The 16,132-nt window shown below is 36.4% G+C and overlaps 2 protein-coding genes across 3 annotated transcripts in view; one reads left to right on the top strand and one right to left on the bottom strand.

Annotated features, from left to right (window-relative positions):
- The window catches only part of LOC135126178 (farnesyl pyrophosphate synthase), a 47,563-nt gene that overhangs the window by 30,205 nt on the left and 1,226 nt on the right, over positions 1–16,132 (top strand). The window contains exons 1-2 of one of the 2 annotated variants that reach the window (XM_064052030.1): positions 5,713–5,974; positions 13,214–13,523. In XM_064052030.1, coding sequence (XP_063908100.1) covers positions 5,784–5,974; positions 13,214–13,523 — 501 coding nt within the window. In that variant the 5' untranslated portion in view covers positions 5,713–5,783. Of the gene's footprint in view, positions 1–5,712; positions 5,975–13,213; positions 13,524–16,132 lie in introns of those variants that run through there. The other variant, XM_064052031.1, reaches the window with a different exon arrangement.
- On the bottom strand, positions 14,554–16,129 carry LOC135126179 (arrestin homolog). The gene is made up of 2 exons (XM_064052032.1): positions 15,238–16,129; positions 14,554–15,176 (listed from the first exon to the last, which is right to left on the bottom strand). Exons 1-2 carry the CDS (start codon positions 16,028–16,030, stop codon positions 14,767–14,769), a joined length of 1,203 nt encoding a protein of 400 aa, XP_063908102.1. The 5' UTR covers positions 16,031–16,129; the 3' UTR covers positions 14,554–14,766.

Here is a 16,132-nt window from a genome sequence, read left to right as displayed (position 1 = left end):
TAGTAAAAAGTTCTAAAAAAATTGCTGAATGCCTTCAAAAATACAGGGTTTTACTGATTGTTGCCTTGGAAGTTACGTATATTTTTGGTTTTTGATTTCATAAATATTTTATAGCGAATTGCGTAATAGACAGTTGGGTAATTATTTTAGTTGTTACTGTTACAGTAGGAGTAGATCTTCCCAGACAAGCTATTGTAGGCATATGTATAATTAGCCATCAAAATGATGCAGTCGTGAATCACCCTGTATACTATAATAATTATCATAAATTATAAAAGTACCAATTAAAACTATTTGATTTTTGTTAATGAAGGTTACCAGCAGAAGTGCAAAATGCGTCGGCTTAATTCCACTTTTAAATTTAGTGGTCGCACCCTCAGAGGCGTCCGTCGTCGTTTCTTTGTCATAGACATTTCTACCTTGGTATTTCTAGTTTAATAGTTTATTCATTTGCATTCGTGCTGGCTTCTTAACAAGTTTACGTTTCTTTTGTTACTACTTGCAACTGTAAAAAATTGACAAAATAAATTTTAATTAAAAACCACCCTTCTGAAGTGGACATGTTACGCTACTGGCTGATAATCAGTTGTCAGATTCTAATGACTCATCATGTTGAAGTTAGAGTGGACGATCTCTACCTAAGAATTTGTTGACAGAACAAATTCCGTCAAAAATAGGTCGTAACTTGACAATTTTTAATTTAAAAAAATAAATAAGGAAATTTAATTGAATTTAGCAGGTAACACACTTTCTTGGTTGTATTAGAAAGACAAAATCTTCTGAAATGCGGAGTGAGAAATCTTTCCGGGAATCATTGTATGTCGCAGCCAGTGGCGTAACTACCGGTGTTCCATGTGTTCGCTGGAACACGGGCCCGCTTCGTCAAGGGGCCCGGTCCGATCACACGAAAATTTTTTTTATTGGATTTTTTATATTATTTGGCAAATTACATCCCGAAATAAAAAATTCGAAAATGTGCGGTGATGCCAAGATCGATCGTTCATTGCTATTTACGATTTTTTGCTGCAAAGGGCTGGACCTCTTGCGGCATCTCAGTATAGATTAATATATGTAGATGCGACATACAGTCTGATTTTGCAAAACCACCCTTATTGACATTGGAGTCCTCAACCGCCAAAGACAAGCGCCAAATTTAAATAGTCGATGCCAATAAAAAAACTGGTTTCACTACAACTTGTCGCCTGAGAACTTGTTTGATCTACAGCCCAAAGCGCGCTCAGGCCATTATCGACTCTAAGCGTTCAGAAGCAACTTGGTTGGTTTAGACTATAATTTCTGCGGGAAATAGTTGTTTGGTCAGTTTTTATAACGACTAGGTGAATATTTTTGGTACAGATTTAGATGATTTTACATATTTTGTTTAACTAAGAATTAACTCTTTATTTGTGTTTTATACTAGCAAAACGTCTTAAACTAAGAATATTGTTGAAATCGTAATAACCCAATGGATTTTTTTCGGGAAAATGTTTTGGAAACACTGTGTTCTATTTTGTATGAATTTTTAAATGTTTTTAGTGACAATTTTTGTAGTTGTTTTCAATACACTGTATGATATTGACAGTGAGAAAAAAAATGAAAAATGAAAATAATCGAAAATTTGAAAAATCGAGAAATCTAATAATCGAAAAATCGAAACCTTAAAAAATCGTAAAACCGAAACATTGAAAAATCGAAAGATCGAAGAACTGAAAATCAAAAAATGAAACATCAGAAAATCGAAAAAATGTAAAATTCAAAAATCTAAAATTTAAAAATCGAATAACGAAAAATTGAGAAATCGAAACTCCCAAATTTAAAAAGTCGGATAACTGAAAGATCGAAACCAATAGGCCAAAATCGAAAAATCGAAAAGTTAAAAATTGAACGATTTATAAATTGACAATCAAAATATCGGAAAATCCAAATCTCGATAAAACGAGAAATCAAAAAACTTAAAATTCGAAAAATTGAAAAATTGAGAGATTGAATGATCAAAAGAACGAGAAATCGAAAAGTGATGAAGTCGAAAAATTGAAAAATACAGAAATCGACAAACAAAAAGTTAAAAGTTGAAAAATTGGAAAAGCGGAAAAAAAACGAAAAAATGGAAAACGGAAAAAATGAGAAACCGAAATAGGCCAAAATAAAAAATTGAAAAACTGATAAATCGAAAACCTGAACAATCAAATCTCGATAAAGCGGGAATGAAAAATTAACAAATCGAAAAATTGAAAAACAGAACATCTAAAACCAGGAAGTCGAAAAATCGAAAAACTAAGAAATATTGAAAAACTAAAATATCAAAAGATTGAACAATCTAAAATTGAAAATCCAAAAATTGAAAAATCGAAAAAGTAAAACACATCGAAAAATCCAGAAGTCCAAAATAGAAAAACCGAAGAATTGAAATATTGAAAAATCCTAAAACTGAAATATCGAAAAACTAAAAAATCGAAACATCAAAAAAATTAAAGAATTGAGAACAGAAAAATCGAAACACTCGAAGGTCAAGAAATGGGAAAATGAAAACATCGATTAATTGAAAAATCTAAAAATTGGGAGTTTATAAAAGTGACATATGAAAAACAGAAAATCTAAAACCGCGAATTCGAAAAATCAAAAGATTAAGAAAAATTCGAAAACTTGAAAAATTGAAATATCGAAGAACTGAAATGAAAAATCGAGAAATCGAAAAATCTAAAATTTTAAAAATTAAAAATCTAAAATTTAAAAATCGAAAAATTGAAAAATCGAAAAAGTAAAAAAATCGACACATCGTAAAATCCAGGAGTCAAAAATCGAAAAACTGAAAAATGGGAAAACCTGAAAAATCCGAAAACTGAAATATCCAAAAACTGAGAACCTAAAAAGTCAAAAAATTGAGCAATCGAAAAATCCATAAAGTGAAGTCGAAAAATCGAAACCTTAAAAAAACTAAAAAATGAAAAATCAAAAACTTGAAAAATCGAAAAATTAAAGAATTGAACAGGAATATCGAAACCCTCGAAAGTCAAGAAATGGGAAAATCAAAACATCGATTAATTGAAAAATCGAAAAATTAACAGTTTATAAATGTCAAATTTGAAAAATTGAAAAATCTAAAATTTGAAAAAACGACAATTGAAAAACAGAAAATCTAAATCCGGAAAGTCGAAAAATCGAAAGATTAAGAAATCGAAACATTTGAAAAATTGAAATATGGAAGAGCTAAAATGAAAAATCGAGAAATAGAAAAATCAAAAATTTTAAATATTGAAAAATTAAAATTCCAAAAAATTGAGAAATCTAAAAAATTTAAAAGTCAAAAATAGAAAGTCGAAGAACAGAAATATTGAAAAATCCCAAAACTGAAAAATGAAAGAAAAACTGACGAATCAAAAAACTGAAAAATTCCAAAACTGAAATATCCAAAAACTGAGAATCTAAAGAATCGAAAAATTGAAAAATCAAAAATCTGCGTAATCGTAAGATCGAAAAATTGAATAATAAGTGAACTGAAAAATCCTAAAACTGAAATGTCGAAAAACTGAGAAATTAAAAAATTGAAAAATTGAGAAATCGAAAAATCAAAAAAGTGAAGTTGAAAAATCAAAACCTGAAAAAATAGAATAATTGAAAAACCAAGAAACCTGAAAAATCAATTAATTGAAAAATCGACAAATAGAGAGTTTATAAAAGTCAAAAATTGAAAAATCGAAATATTTAAAAATCGTAAAATTGAAGAGAAAAACTGAAAACCGAGAACTTGAAAAATTGAGAAATTAAAAATTAAATAATAAATAGGAGTAAATTGAAAAGTCCCCAAACTAAAATTTCGAAAGTTGAAACAGCAAGAAATTATGGTCGAAGCCGGCTAGGATGTATATCAGATCACGGACCATGGCTTATAAATCAAATCGTTTCCGAACGCTTAGAGTCGACATTGGCTTGAGTGCGCTCTGGTCTGTAGATCAAACAAGTTCTCAGACGACGAACTGTAATTCGTGTGACCTGAATTACAGTGAAGGAAACAGTAATCAGCTTGTAATATTCTGATAAATCTAGTGTTAATTTGTCGAAACTAAAACGCGTCGTTAAAAATATTATTACATTTTTTCTAGTTAATTTTATTCCTAGTTAGAAACGAACACTGTTGCCAACATAAGTCGATGAGTCCTCAACCGTCATTTAATTTAAACTATGACGCTTCTCTATGTTCTCTGATCTCAGTATCATAGTGCTCATTCACAATGGGCATAAAGCCTAAGGATGTCCTAAGCATTATGCTCACTGTGAACGAATAGAAGCATAGAGCACTAAACAAAAAATTCTTATGCATTAATGCTTATGACATCCTTATGCTTTATGCCCATTGTGAATGAGCACATAGACTCAGTAAACTCGGGTTTTAGCGATCGGCACCGGCGGCCAGAAACGCAGCAGCATCTGTTTCTAATAAACCTGTCGCACTGTCGCAATCCCATTGTGGCAAATCTAACACCCCATTAACTAAATTACCAATCTTTAACCTACAATAGTATGACTAATTTATGATTCAGGATAACAGAATACTTAAATTTTGTCTTCAGATCTTCAGTGAAACTTTATGACGTAAGACGTAAAAAAAAAATCAGTTTCAATTGTGTTTTATGAAAACTTTCGTATTTTCAAAACTATTTTAATATTGTGTCTGTGGTGCTTTTTGGGAATAATAAATTATATCTGATGTATGTTACAACTAATTTTTTAAGTAGAAAAAACACTGGACCACCAAATTATTACAGAATGAGTACCTAGTACCTGCACTAGTTTCAGTGAAATTATCACAACATGTTTCACTTTTCTTACAATAGGTACATCGTTCGCTGGCTTCAGCGGAAAGATCTTTTTCGAAATTAAAAATGACTAAATTTTTTTTAAGTAACACAATGGGCCAATGCAGATTATCTTCACTGGCTTATTATCTCACTTGAAAATCAAATTGCCAGAAGCTTAGATGTGTCAAATCTTGTATCAACTTGTGCCCATTGGAAAGCAAGAAAAAAACAATTTTGAGATAAAAAAAACGGGCATTTTTATTTTTGATATACATTTTAATTATATGTATTTAGGTAGTTATTATATTTTGTTTTTTAATTCAGTGTTTCAGGTAGAATGATTTTAATAAAACGTAAGCCCTAATTGCAATATACTCATACTTTACTCATTATACTCGTATTTTTAAATAATTTTTATTTCGCTGTTCATTAGGAGCCCCACAGTGTTGTAGAACACAGGCCCGTAGATTTATTGTTACGCCACTGGTCGCAGCTGTCTAATAATAATAATAATCAATGGAAAAAAATTCTTTAATTTTTACATGGTCGGATATTTGTCAACCCAAAACCGCGTCACCCATTTTTTGCTCCCAACAACAAAACAACGTAGAAAACGAAATCTCTCCTCCGATAACGAAATCTTTTTCGAAACCGCGAAATCCACCAACAAAACATCTATTCCTAGCCGATTGCGTAACCACCGCACGCTAATCCTCCTCCAGCACCCAATTAGCCCTTGACCAGCCTCCCAACCCGCCGCCGACCATCTCCTGACTCCGTGCACGTACATTCGGCCCCAAGACACCTCCCGTCATCCGCGACCCACGTGGTCACGTACACACGCTAGAGCGAGACCGACTCCTCTATCAGCTTGTTTTCTCCTCATCTCTGTCTGCCCCGTTTATAATCGCGGCGTCGTCTTCTTGTCAAACAGTCTCGCAACGAGCGCGCAACGTTTCGCTTCAGTTCGTTATCATTATCAGTGCAATGCTGTCGACGTTCAGGCACACGGTGAACCGCACCAGCCGAGAATTCCTCAGGGAGTGGCGGCGCGAGATCAGCAAGACCTCCACCGCCCCCAACAGCGACGCCATCTCCAGACAGCAGAAAACCGAGCTGAATCTGAGCCAGAATCCGCCGAATAAGTGGATGCGTTTGAACAAGCACAACAATAACAGGTAAAAAACGTTCTTGGCGAGGAGGCGGCGGTCGTTGACTCGCTCTTCGATCGAGGTGGAGACTTCAACGTGGCTACGTGACCGAGAGCGCGTTGCGGCGAGCCCTTCGGTCGACCCCTTTTCGCGGCGTTTGTTTACATGGCTCGCTGCGACCTATTAACGCGACCTTGGAATGGAGGACGCCGACCGGCGAAAACAGTGGACGGGTTATGTAACGAACTCGATACGAATTTTGAACAAAAATGATTAAAGATTGGAACGAGGAGGTGATGGATATTGTTAAGTCGAATTGTATGTGGTAATAATTGCGCGATAACGAAGCAGCTGTTACCACGCGTAAAATCGCTATCAAAAACGTAGCTAAATATGTATAAACTAGCTACAATTTATTGAAAAAATATGCACGAGCTACATTCTACAAATAAGTACCCATTAAACAATTAGAGCTTATTTTGTGCCGATTTTGCATGTCACGCTACGTTTTATCAATACCGTGATTTTCTAGACCAGTTTGAGTCTCGATTTTTTCATTTTAAATGAAAAAAGTGGTAGATTGAGGCTTGGAGAACAGGTTTCAGCAAATGGATCGAGGAACTGCATTCGTCGATTTTTTCATGGCTTGATGGCCTGAAGGTGTATTATTAAACCGTGTGGTTAAATGCAGCCGAGTAAAGTTCAACGAAAGATAGAGAAAAATCACGGTTAGTCAACTTGCTGATGCAACAGATACATGATTTGTGAGGTTTACAGGTTTATTGTTGTGTTTTGTTTACTCTTTCTAATAGTGGCCCTGAAAATCTGTTTTTATTTATTAATTTATTACATAAAAATTGTATCAGTAAACAGTCAAGGATGTAGGGGGATTTACGGCTCAATAATAAATCGCTAGCACAAAATCATGGTTTTTTAATAGTTTGTTTTTTGTTAGTCCAGGGACTCCAAATTTGGCGACTTGTATGTTGTGTAATATTAATATCAAAAGTGAGGTTAAAGCCGGTTTTGAAAAAATACCGGCAAACATGTTTTTTTCGTCAAATTATTTATATGTAACCCAGTTTTGACAAGGAAGTCTGCCACAATCATTAAATTGATTTTAACACACATAATTATGACAGATTTCCTAGACATTGAGATCTATAAATAAATAAGTTCTTTTATGGAAAACACAAGGAACTTTTTTGAAACTTGGTGTATCAGGAAAGCTAACATTTAATAATGTTATCTAAAGTAAATCAGCAGGTAATGCCACCGTACGTAAATACATATGATTATGGAAATTAATTTTAATTGCAAATGTTGGTGCGTCAAGTTGTCAAATAACTAATAAGAAGCGTAAAAAAATAAATAAAAGAAGTTGAAAAAATTGATGATGTCATCGCGAACTGCTCTTACCCATTGGTACAATTGTGATTTTTTTTTCAAAAATTTGCATGTCTATCTAGCGCAACACGGATTCATAAATTACACATGCAGGAGTATGTTATTTTACAAAATTTGGGTAACCTTTATTCAGTAAAATTGTAAGGCGACGTCATCATTTAGGGCGTTTTGGCTAACTTTTTACTATGGCTAAAATCAATTTTGATTTTTTTTCAAAAATCTGGATGTCTACTACTTGCTAACGTAAGTCTTATTTTGGCAGATGACATATCCTCTGAGAAAATAGAGGGCGGGTGGGCGGGCCTAGTATTTGTTAAGATAAAACTGATTTGCCCCTATTAATCTTGTAAAAACTTGTGAAATTTCAAGGTGTTAAATTGCAAATCTCCATAGTAACGAATTAAATTCTTAAATCTACCCGAAATGTGCAAAATATGATGAGTTTTTACTTGTGATTTATTATTGCATTCGTATTTTTTAGATTTGCTTATACAAGTCACAAGTGGCTCAAAAAAATTAATGAATGTGACAGTTTATTTTATTGATTAAATCAGGAACGACTCACTTCATTTTCCCAGAAAATTTTGGGAATGCAATACTGTTATTTTTAGTATTACACTGAACAAATTCAAGTTGATATATGTACTTGTTCGCGCAAAAATGTTGATGACGTCATCACAAAATTCTTTAAAGTAAAAACTCAACTCAAAAATGCTGGATATATTTTACCATGTTTATTTGATTTAACTGTTATATAAGTATGTAAGTTATACAGTCCAATATGTGTGGTGTACGAATCCGCTTTGAGTTTTTTTTTAACCGTCAAAATTTTTGCAAAAACAGTGCACGCTACAACAGTTTACCATTAGCGTAAGGCATCTCGGCGATGTCTAGTGGTTACGGGTCAGAAATGCGAATCGGACGTCGCGAGTTCGATTCTACACTCGGTCTTTCGTTTTTTTCTTTTCTTTTTTCGCATTGTGTATTATCTGTGTTTATGACGTCATAACAAATTTTTTATTGCTGAAATTACCCCACATTTTCTAAAAGGTGAGAATATGACCTTCTTCTTTTAGAATGAGGAACCGTCTCGGGGGCCCCAAACGTATTTTTTTAAGAATGTGAAACATTCTCGGGGGTTCGAACTGTCTTCTTTGTATGTTTTTTGTAATGTAAAACCTTCTCGGGGGCGCCAAATGTTTTTTTTTATGCGAAACTTTCTCCAGGGGTCCCAACCGTCTTTTAAATATGTAAAACCTTCTCGGGGGTCCTAACTGTCCTTTTTTAAAATGTAAAATCTTCTCGGGGGTCCCAACTGTCTTTTTTAAAAATGTAAAATCTTCTCGAGGGCGTCAAATGTTTTTTTCTTAAGAATGGGAAACCTCGGGAGTCCCAACTGTCTTTTTTAAAAATGTAAAACCTCGGGGGTCCCAAATGTCCTTTTTTAATGTGAAACCTCGGGAGTCCCAACTGTCTTTTTTAAAAATGTAAAACCTCGGGGGTCCCAAATGTCCTTTTTTAATGTGAAACCTCCGGGATCCCAACTGTCCTTTTTAAAAATCTAAAACCTTCTCGAGGGTCCCAAAAGTCTTTTTTTAATGTGAAACCTTCTCCGAGATTCCAACTGTTCTTTTTTAAAAATGTAAAACCTCGAGGCGCCAAGTGTCTTTTTTTAAAAATGTGAAACCTTCTCGGGAGTCCCAATTGTTCTTTTTTAAAAATGTAAAACCTTCTCGGGAGTCCCAATTGTCTTTTTTTTAATGTGAAACCTTCTCGGGGGTCCCGATTGTCTTTTTTAAAAGTGTAAAACCTTCTCGAGGGCGTCAAATGTTTTTTTTTTAAATGTTAAACCTTCTTGGGAGTCCCAATTGTTCTTTTTTAAAATTGTAAAACTTTCTCGGGGGTTCCAAACGTATTTTTTTAACAATGTGAAACCTTCTCGAGGGCGTCAAATGTTTTTTTTTAATGTTAAACCTTCTCGGGGGCTCCAAACGTATTTTTTTAACAATGTGAAACCTTCTCGGGGGCCCCAAACGTATTTTTTTAACAATGTGAAACCTTCTCAGGCATCCCAACTGCCTTTTTAAAAATGTAAAACCTTCTCGGGAGTCCCAATTGTCTTTTTTTTAATGTGAAACCTTCTCGGGGGTCCCGATTGTCTTTTTTAAAAGTGTAAAACCTTCTCGAGGGCGTCAAATGTTTTTTTTTTAAATGTTAAACCTTCTCGGGAGTCCCAATTGTCTTTTTTTTAATGTGAAACCTTTTCGGGGGTCCCGATTGTTTTTTTTAAAAGTGTAAAACCTTCTCGAGGGCGTCAAATGTTTTTTTTTTAAATGTTAAACCTTCTTGGGAGTCCCAATTGTTCTTTTTTAAAATTGTAAAACTTTCTCGGGGGTTCCAAACGTATTTTTTTAACAATGTGAAACCTTCTCGGGGGCCCCAAACGTATTTTTTTAACAATGTGAAACCTTCTCGAGGGCGTCAAATGTTTTTTTTTAATGTTAAACCTTCTCGGGGGCTCCAAACGTATTTTTTTAACAATGTGAAACCTTCTCGGGGGCCCCAAACGTATTTTTTTAACAATGTGAAACCTTCTCAGGCATCCCAACTGTCTTTTTAAAAATGTAAAACCTTCTCGGGAGTCCCAATTGTCTTTTTTTTAATGTGAAACCTTCTCGGGGGTCCCGATTGTCTTTTTTAAAAGTGTAAAACCTTCTCGAGGGCGTCAAATGTTTTTTTTTTAAATGTTAAACCTTCTCGGGAGTCCCAATTGTCTTTTTTTTAATGTGAAACCTTCTCGGGGGTCCCGATTGTCTTTTTTAAAAGTGTAAAACCTTCTCGAGGGCGTCAAATGTTTTTTTTTTAAATGTTAAACCTTCTTGGGAGTCCCAATTGTTCTTTTTTAAAATTGTAAAACTTTCTCGGGGGTTCCAAACGTATTTTTTTAACAATGTGAAACCTTCTCGGGGGCCCCAAACGTATTTTTTTAACAATGTGAAACCTTCTCGAGGGCGTCAAATGTTTTTTTTTAATGTTAAACCTTCTCGGGGGCTCCAAACGTATTTTTTTAACAATGTGAAACCTTCTCGGGGGCCCCAAACGTATTTTTTGAACAATGTGAAACCTTCTCAGGCATCCCAACTGTCTTTTTAAAAATGTAAAACCTTCTCGGGGGCTCCAAACGTATTTTTTTAACCATGTGAAACCTTCTCGGGGGCCCTAAACGTATTTTTTTAACAATGTGAAACCTTCTCAGGCATCCCAACTGTCTTTTTAAAAATGTAAAACCTTCTCGGGGGCTCCAAACGTATTTTTTTAACAATGTGAAACCTTCTCGGGGGCCCCAAACGTATTTTTTTAACAATGTGAAACCTTCTCAGGCATCCTAACTGTCTTTTTAAAAATGTAAAACCTTCTCGGGGGCTCCAAACGTATTTTTTTAACAATGTGAAACCTTCTCGGGGGCCCCAAACGTATTTTTTTAACAATGTGAAACCTTCTCGGGGGCCCCAAACGTATTTTTTTAACAATGTGAAACCTTCTCAAGCATCCCAACTGTCTTTTTAAAAATGTAAAACCTTCTCGGGGGCTCCAAACGTATTTTTTTAACAATGTGAAACCTTCCCGGGGGCCCCAAACGTATTTTTTTAACAATGTGAAACCTTCTCAGGCATTCCAACTGTCTTTTTAAAAATGTAAAACCTTCTCGGGGGCTCCAAACGTATTTTTTTAACAATGTGAAACCTTCTCGGGGGCCCCAAACTTATTTTTTTAACAATGTGAAACCTTCTCAGGCGTCCCAACTGTCTTTTTAAAAATGTAAAACCTTCTCGGGGGCTCCAAACGTATTTTTTTAACAATGTGAAACCTTCTCGGGGGCCCCAAACTTATTTTTTTAACAATGTGAAACCTTCTCAGGCGTCCCAACTGTCTTTTTAAAAATGTAAAACCTTCTCGGGGGCTCCAAACGTATTTTTTTAACAATGTGAAACCTTCTCGGGGGCCCCAAACTTATTTTTTTAACAATGTGAAACCTTCTCAGGCGTCCCAACTGTCTTTTTAAAAATGTAAAACCTTCTCGGGGGCTCCAAACGTATTTTTTTAACAATGTGAAACCTTCTCGGGGGCCCCAAACGTATTTTTTTAACAATGTGAAACCTTCTCGGGGGCCCCAAACTTATTTTTTTAACAATGTAAAATCTTCTCAGGCATCCCAACTGTCTTTTTAAAAATGTAAAACTTTCTCGGGGGCTCCAAACGTATTTTTTTAACAATGTGAAACCTTCTCGGGGGGCCCAAATATCTTTTTTTTAAAGGCGAAATCTTTTCGGGGGCCCCAACTGTCTTTTTTAAAAAGGTGAAACCAAAAAAGTAAAATTCCACAAAATCAAATTTTATAATTTTTCAGAGAAGCAGTATTTGTTGGACTGTACTTCAGAAGTGAGGGAAGTTCTGTCGAAAAATTTTAGACCTTTTTTTTTCGGAATGATTTATTTACCTTCATAGGGAGATCTCGGGAATTATTATAATAAAAACTAAGTTGGTTTTGCTGACCGTTCTCTCATAAATGTTTTTATGTCATTAAATTGATTAAGAAAAGAAGATTCAGAATGCGAGTGCAGCGAGCACATTTAGGTTTTATTGAAAGTTATTATTAATGAAAGGGTTTTTTAGTGAAAATGGTTACAACTTTAGACCAATTTTTTAAATAAAACCTGAACGTGCTCGCTGCGCTCGCATTCTAAAGGTTTCAAGGACTAAACTTAAAAAAAACACTTAAATTGCGAAAAACTAGTGTTATCAATTAGTGATAGTAAAAACTGATTTATTATTTAAAGAAGTTACCCATTTTCATATTACAGAAAATAAAATTTTAATTAAAACAAATAAACCTGCTTAAATTTCACTAATTTTGGGATCGCTAATAAAACTCACTTTTTAAACCCGTCATTATTTTTAACAATTTTTGTTTTAAGCCAAAATTTTTAGGATTGCGGTACACTGTTTTTTCACATTTATATTAATTTCGTGTCCAATAAAATAAAATATCTTAATCTTTCATAAGTAACATATTGTATAGGACCGACTTAATCCACTTTATTGCATTGTTTGAATCACGAGCGACATTTTCATTAAGTATTTGGTCAACGATTTCAGCTGTATTTATTGTAGCTTATTTAAAGCACAAAGTCCAAGGTCAGTGAATATTTTCACACTGATACTAATGAAATTATCTTGTCAACAGCTGATCACAAAGCCATTTTTAACTCGAAGCAGACAATTAAAATAAACATCGTGGTATCTATTTCAGTAAAGTAAATTTCTTTATTACACCAAATGATAAACCAGTAAACAGAATTGTGTCTGATGGAGTGATAATTTTGCGATAACGGACTAGAAACCAATAGGTATATGGTAAATGGAGAAATCCATAAGAAAGTGAATGTTCCAACTGGACAATCAACACATAAATGTGGTATAATTTGCAACACCAGTGGCGTAGACGCCCTAAACCTATCATTCTCCACGCATAGTGCTCCCACAATTGCCAGGTAGAAATAATGCGCAAAAATCTCGTTTGACATTGAATTAACTGTAAACTATAAGCGTCCTTGTACCAACAAAGCCGCCACTTCTTTATAATTTTTCGCAAAAACTTGACGGAAGTTCAAAAATTTGTCATTATTATCACATTGTCCACCACCTCGTTATCGGAAATACCGTTAGTTCCAATTTAATTTGACATCAATCAGACGAATTAGTGATGGTAAATTAGCGCGTCAACGTGTGATCCTCGCACAGTCTGGCCAACAGGAAAGTGCAAGCACAATGATTCATTTTTTTTTTTTTGTATTTCAGAGCTTTATCCACCATTCAGACAAAGGCCAAACCCCAGTCGACCAATTACACTCTGGTCACCAAGGATGAGAGTCGCGAATTTATGGCGGTGTTCCCGGATATTGTCAGGGATTTGACCGACGCGGGACGCCAGACGGACATTCCAGAAGTGACGAAGCGCTATGCCAAATTGTTGCACTACAACGTCCCCAACGGGAAGAAAAATCGGGGGCTGGCGGTGGTCGCCGCCTACAAAATGCTCGAAAAAGAGGAGAATCTCACCCCCGAGAACATCAGGCTGGCCAACATCATGGGGTGGTGCGTGGAAGTGGTGAGTAAACAAATTTAAATCCACGAGAACACATATCACAAACAACTGATTTTTAACAAAAAATTACTGAATATTAAAAATTCCTGCACACTGTGACCTTAAATTTTTTATGTCGAAAAATAATTGGCTATTGATCCAATTTCGTGTCAGTCCAATCGTCTCAGAATGAAAATCGTCGCCCTCTTTTTACGGTTCAAAAATACCACGAGGTCTTCTCATGGTAGCGTATGTCAAAGGTGAGACACGTTTACGAATGTTTTGCATTTCCCTCAGCCTGAATCACCTGACGCTGTTACGACTGAATAAACAGCGTGCTTAATTTAATCCATTTTAAATATTTGCAGAAAAAATAGGATCCGCGGTCCATCTGGCAACAAGTCTCAACTACATCCAACTAAAACTATTCAAAAATTAACATAATCACGCGTTGTTTATCCATGCATTATTCAGTGTAAAGAGCAAACTTATTTTTAGTACACAAATAACGAATACAGTTCTGTAAATAGTGAACAAAAGAAGTGACTTAAGATAACGCAACTGAAACTAGGTGTTGCGGTTACGTAAGGCGTTCGTGTGAAGCGACCTGTTTAGCAAGAAAGCGCAATTTTTTTATTGTTATTTAAATAGAGCAGCGAAACTCGTCGACGTTAAAGTAATTGTAGAAATTATAAAAGCCTGTTGTAATTTCAAGTTGAAGGACAACCTTGTGCGCTGATCACGTGGCAGCCACTAGATTTTATTTTGTTACATCATCGGCGAGATCAGGCGCGAGTTTGTAAACAAACAAGACTTAAACATGTGGGTGAGAATTTGTTTCACTTTTTAAAATTTATTTATTTTTATTACTCACCGCGCGATTTATTTTTAAGAAAGTCGACATTGTAAACAAAGGTAAAGAATTCGGGGATTTGCATTAAGTCGCAAATTTGGAGTCTGAAAATTTACGAGTAGCCCAATGTGAAGTATATTTATTTATTTGTTTTTTTGCATGCATTTACAACAACTAAGACTAAAACTACGCTGCTAAATCTAACGGAAAAACAGTTATATAAACCTCATAATTATGCATAATTATACACCTTTGTAACTAATCTGCGTAAATTAAAATAAAACAAAAATGTTGCTATCTCCTGTAAATAATAAAAAATAACTGAAATTATCACTTCTGGCAGAATCACCAATGGTCGCGGAAGTAACCTTTTTTCATATTTCGACTTTTACTATTTTTTTGGATTTTCTCGATTTATTCGACCCCGTCTTGGCTCAACCTGAAGCGAGCAAAATCCTCGAAAACGATGTTGTCGTCGTCGTCGTTCTCGTAAGAATTGCCGTAGCGCCCCTTCTCCATGGATCTCATCTTCTTAAAGGTTTTGGGTTTCTCTTTGTCGTAAGCACCAGGTCCTGGGTGGAGGAGTTTGAAGGGCACGTCGGTGACGATCTCCCCACCCAGAGTCCCGCAGTTGAGTTTGACCCTCAAGGAGTAGGAAATGACGATACCGATGGCGTCGATGGGACATTTGCCGTCTGGCACCAGGGTAGAACTGGCTAGGTTGGCATCGTCGTCGCGCAGGCGCCCGTCGAGAGCAACCCCACGACGGTCCTTGTTGCTGGAGGCGAGGGGGATGAGGTAGACGGTCTTGGTGAAGCTAGTCCCTGGAAATATTTTTTTGTAACTAATAGATTAATAATGAGGGAATGGACTCTGGGACTCTACCTGGAGTAATCGGGCACCCTTCTCTGGTCTCCAAACTGGCCACATACTTGGAAAACTGCGCGTTGACCATCGTCACCTCGCAGTGCTGCACCACGTACACCTTCATGTTCCTCACCGTCTTCCTCGAGTTGTTCGAGATGGTCACATTCGCCCCAATCTGCTCCCCGTGATAGTAAATCTCCTTGTCCAGCGTCACCTCCAGGTTGATTTTCCCCGTCGAAAACGTGAACCCTTTCGCCACCACCGAGCTCGGTAACCGCGTCACTGCTCTAGGTCTCGCCAAAATCTGCAACTTCTTGATAGCCAAAGTGACCGTGCTCCTCTTATGCCCCTTGTCTTCCTCGTTCGCCCCCACGTACACCTTCAAGTAATATTCAACCCCTAAAGGTTTCCCCTGGTCGTCCTCCCCCGGCTGCAGCGTCACCGAACTGGGCGCCATCTCCGGGAAGTGGAAGACGAACGGGTAGGCCACGGGGCCCATCTTCTTAGTCAGTTTGTCCTGGACGGTGGTCAAGTCGGGGTTTTTCTTAGGCGGGACGATTTGGTCGTAGGCGATGGTCATCTCCTTGCTGAATTTCACCCCCATGACCTCGTCCTCTTCGCGGCCGTAGCGGTAGGTGGTGACCACCTGGCCGTAGACCTTGCGGCCTTGCAGGTAGTCATCCTCCACGACGACGACGCCATCTATGGGGTCGGTGCGGTCGAGGTGGTCGACGAAGTCGCGCTTGCTGAGGTAGACGGTGACTTTACCATTCGGTGTGGTTTTTTTGAAGACTTTAACGGCTACAACCATTGAGAGCGTAGTGGTTTTCTACCAGAAGCGACCGAGGGCGGCGATCGGGGTATTTATGGGGCGCGGCGGGGCTTCGGAAATTGGATTAGAGTAATGGGATTG

This window comes from Zophobas morio, unplaced genomic scaffold, assembly GCF_036711695.1.
Source record: "Zophobas morio isolate AGI-343-1 ecotype UQ-CSIRO unplaced genomic scaffold, CSIRO_AGI_Zmor_V1 ptg000010l, whole genome shotgun sequence".
Lineage (NCBI taxonomy): Eukaryota > Metazoa > Arthropoda > Insecta > Coleoptera > Tenebrionidae > Zophobas > Zophobas morio.
The sequence above is the reverse complement of the archived record's forward strand: the minus strand, read 5'-3'. Positions and strand labels throughout refer to the sequence as shown.

Excerpts from the sequence above, each read along its gene's own strand:
- LOC135126179 (XM_064052032.1), bottom strand. The coding sequence starts at position 16,030 with ATGGTTGTAGCCGTTAAAGTCTTCAAAAAAACCACACCGAATGGTAAA. Across the intron at positions 15,177-15,237 it reads AGGGTGCCCGATTACTCCAG|GGACTAGCTTCACCAAGACC; the intron begins GTAGAGTCCCAG and ends AAATATTTCCAG.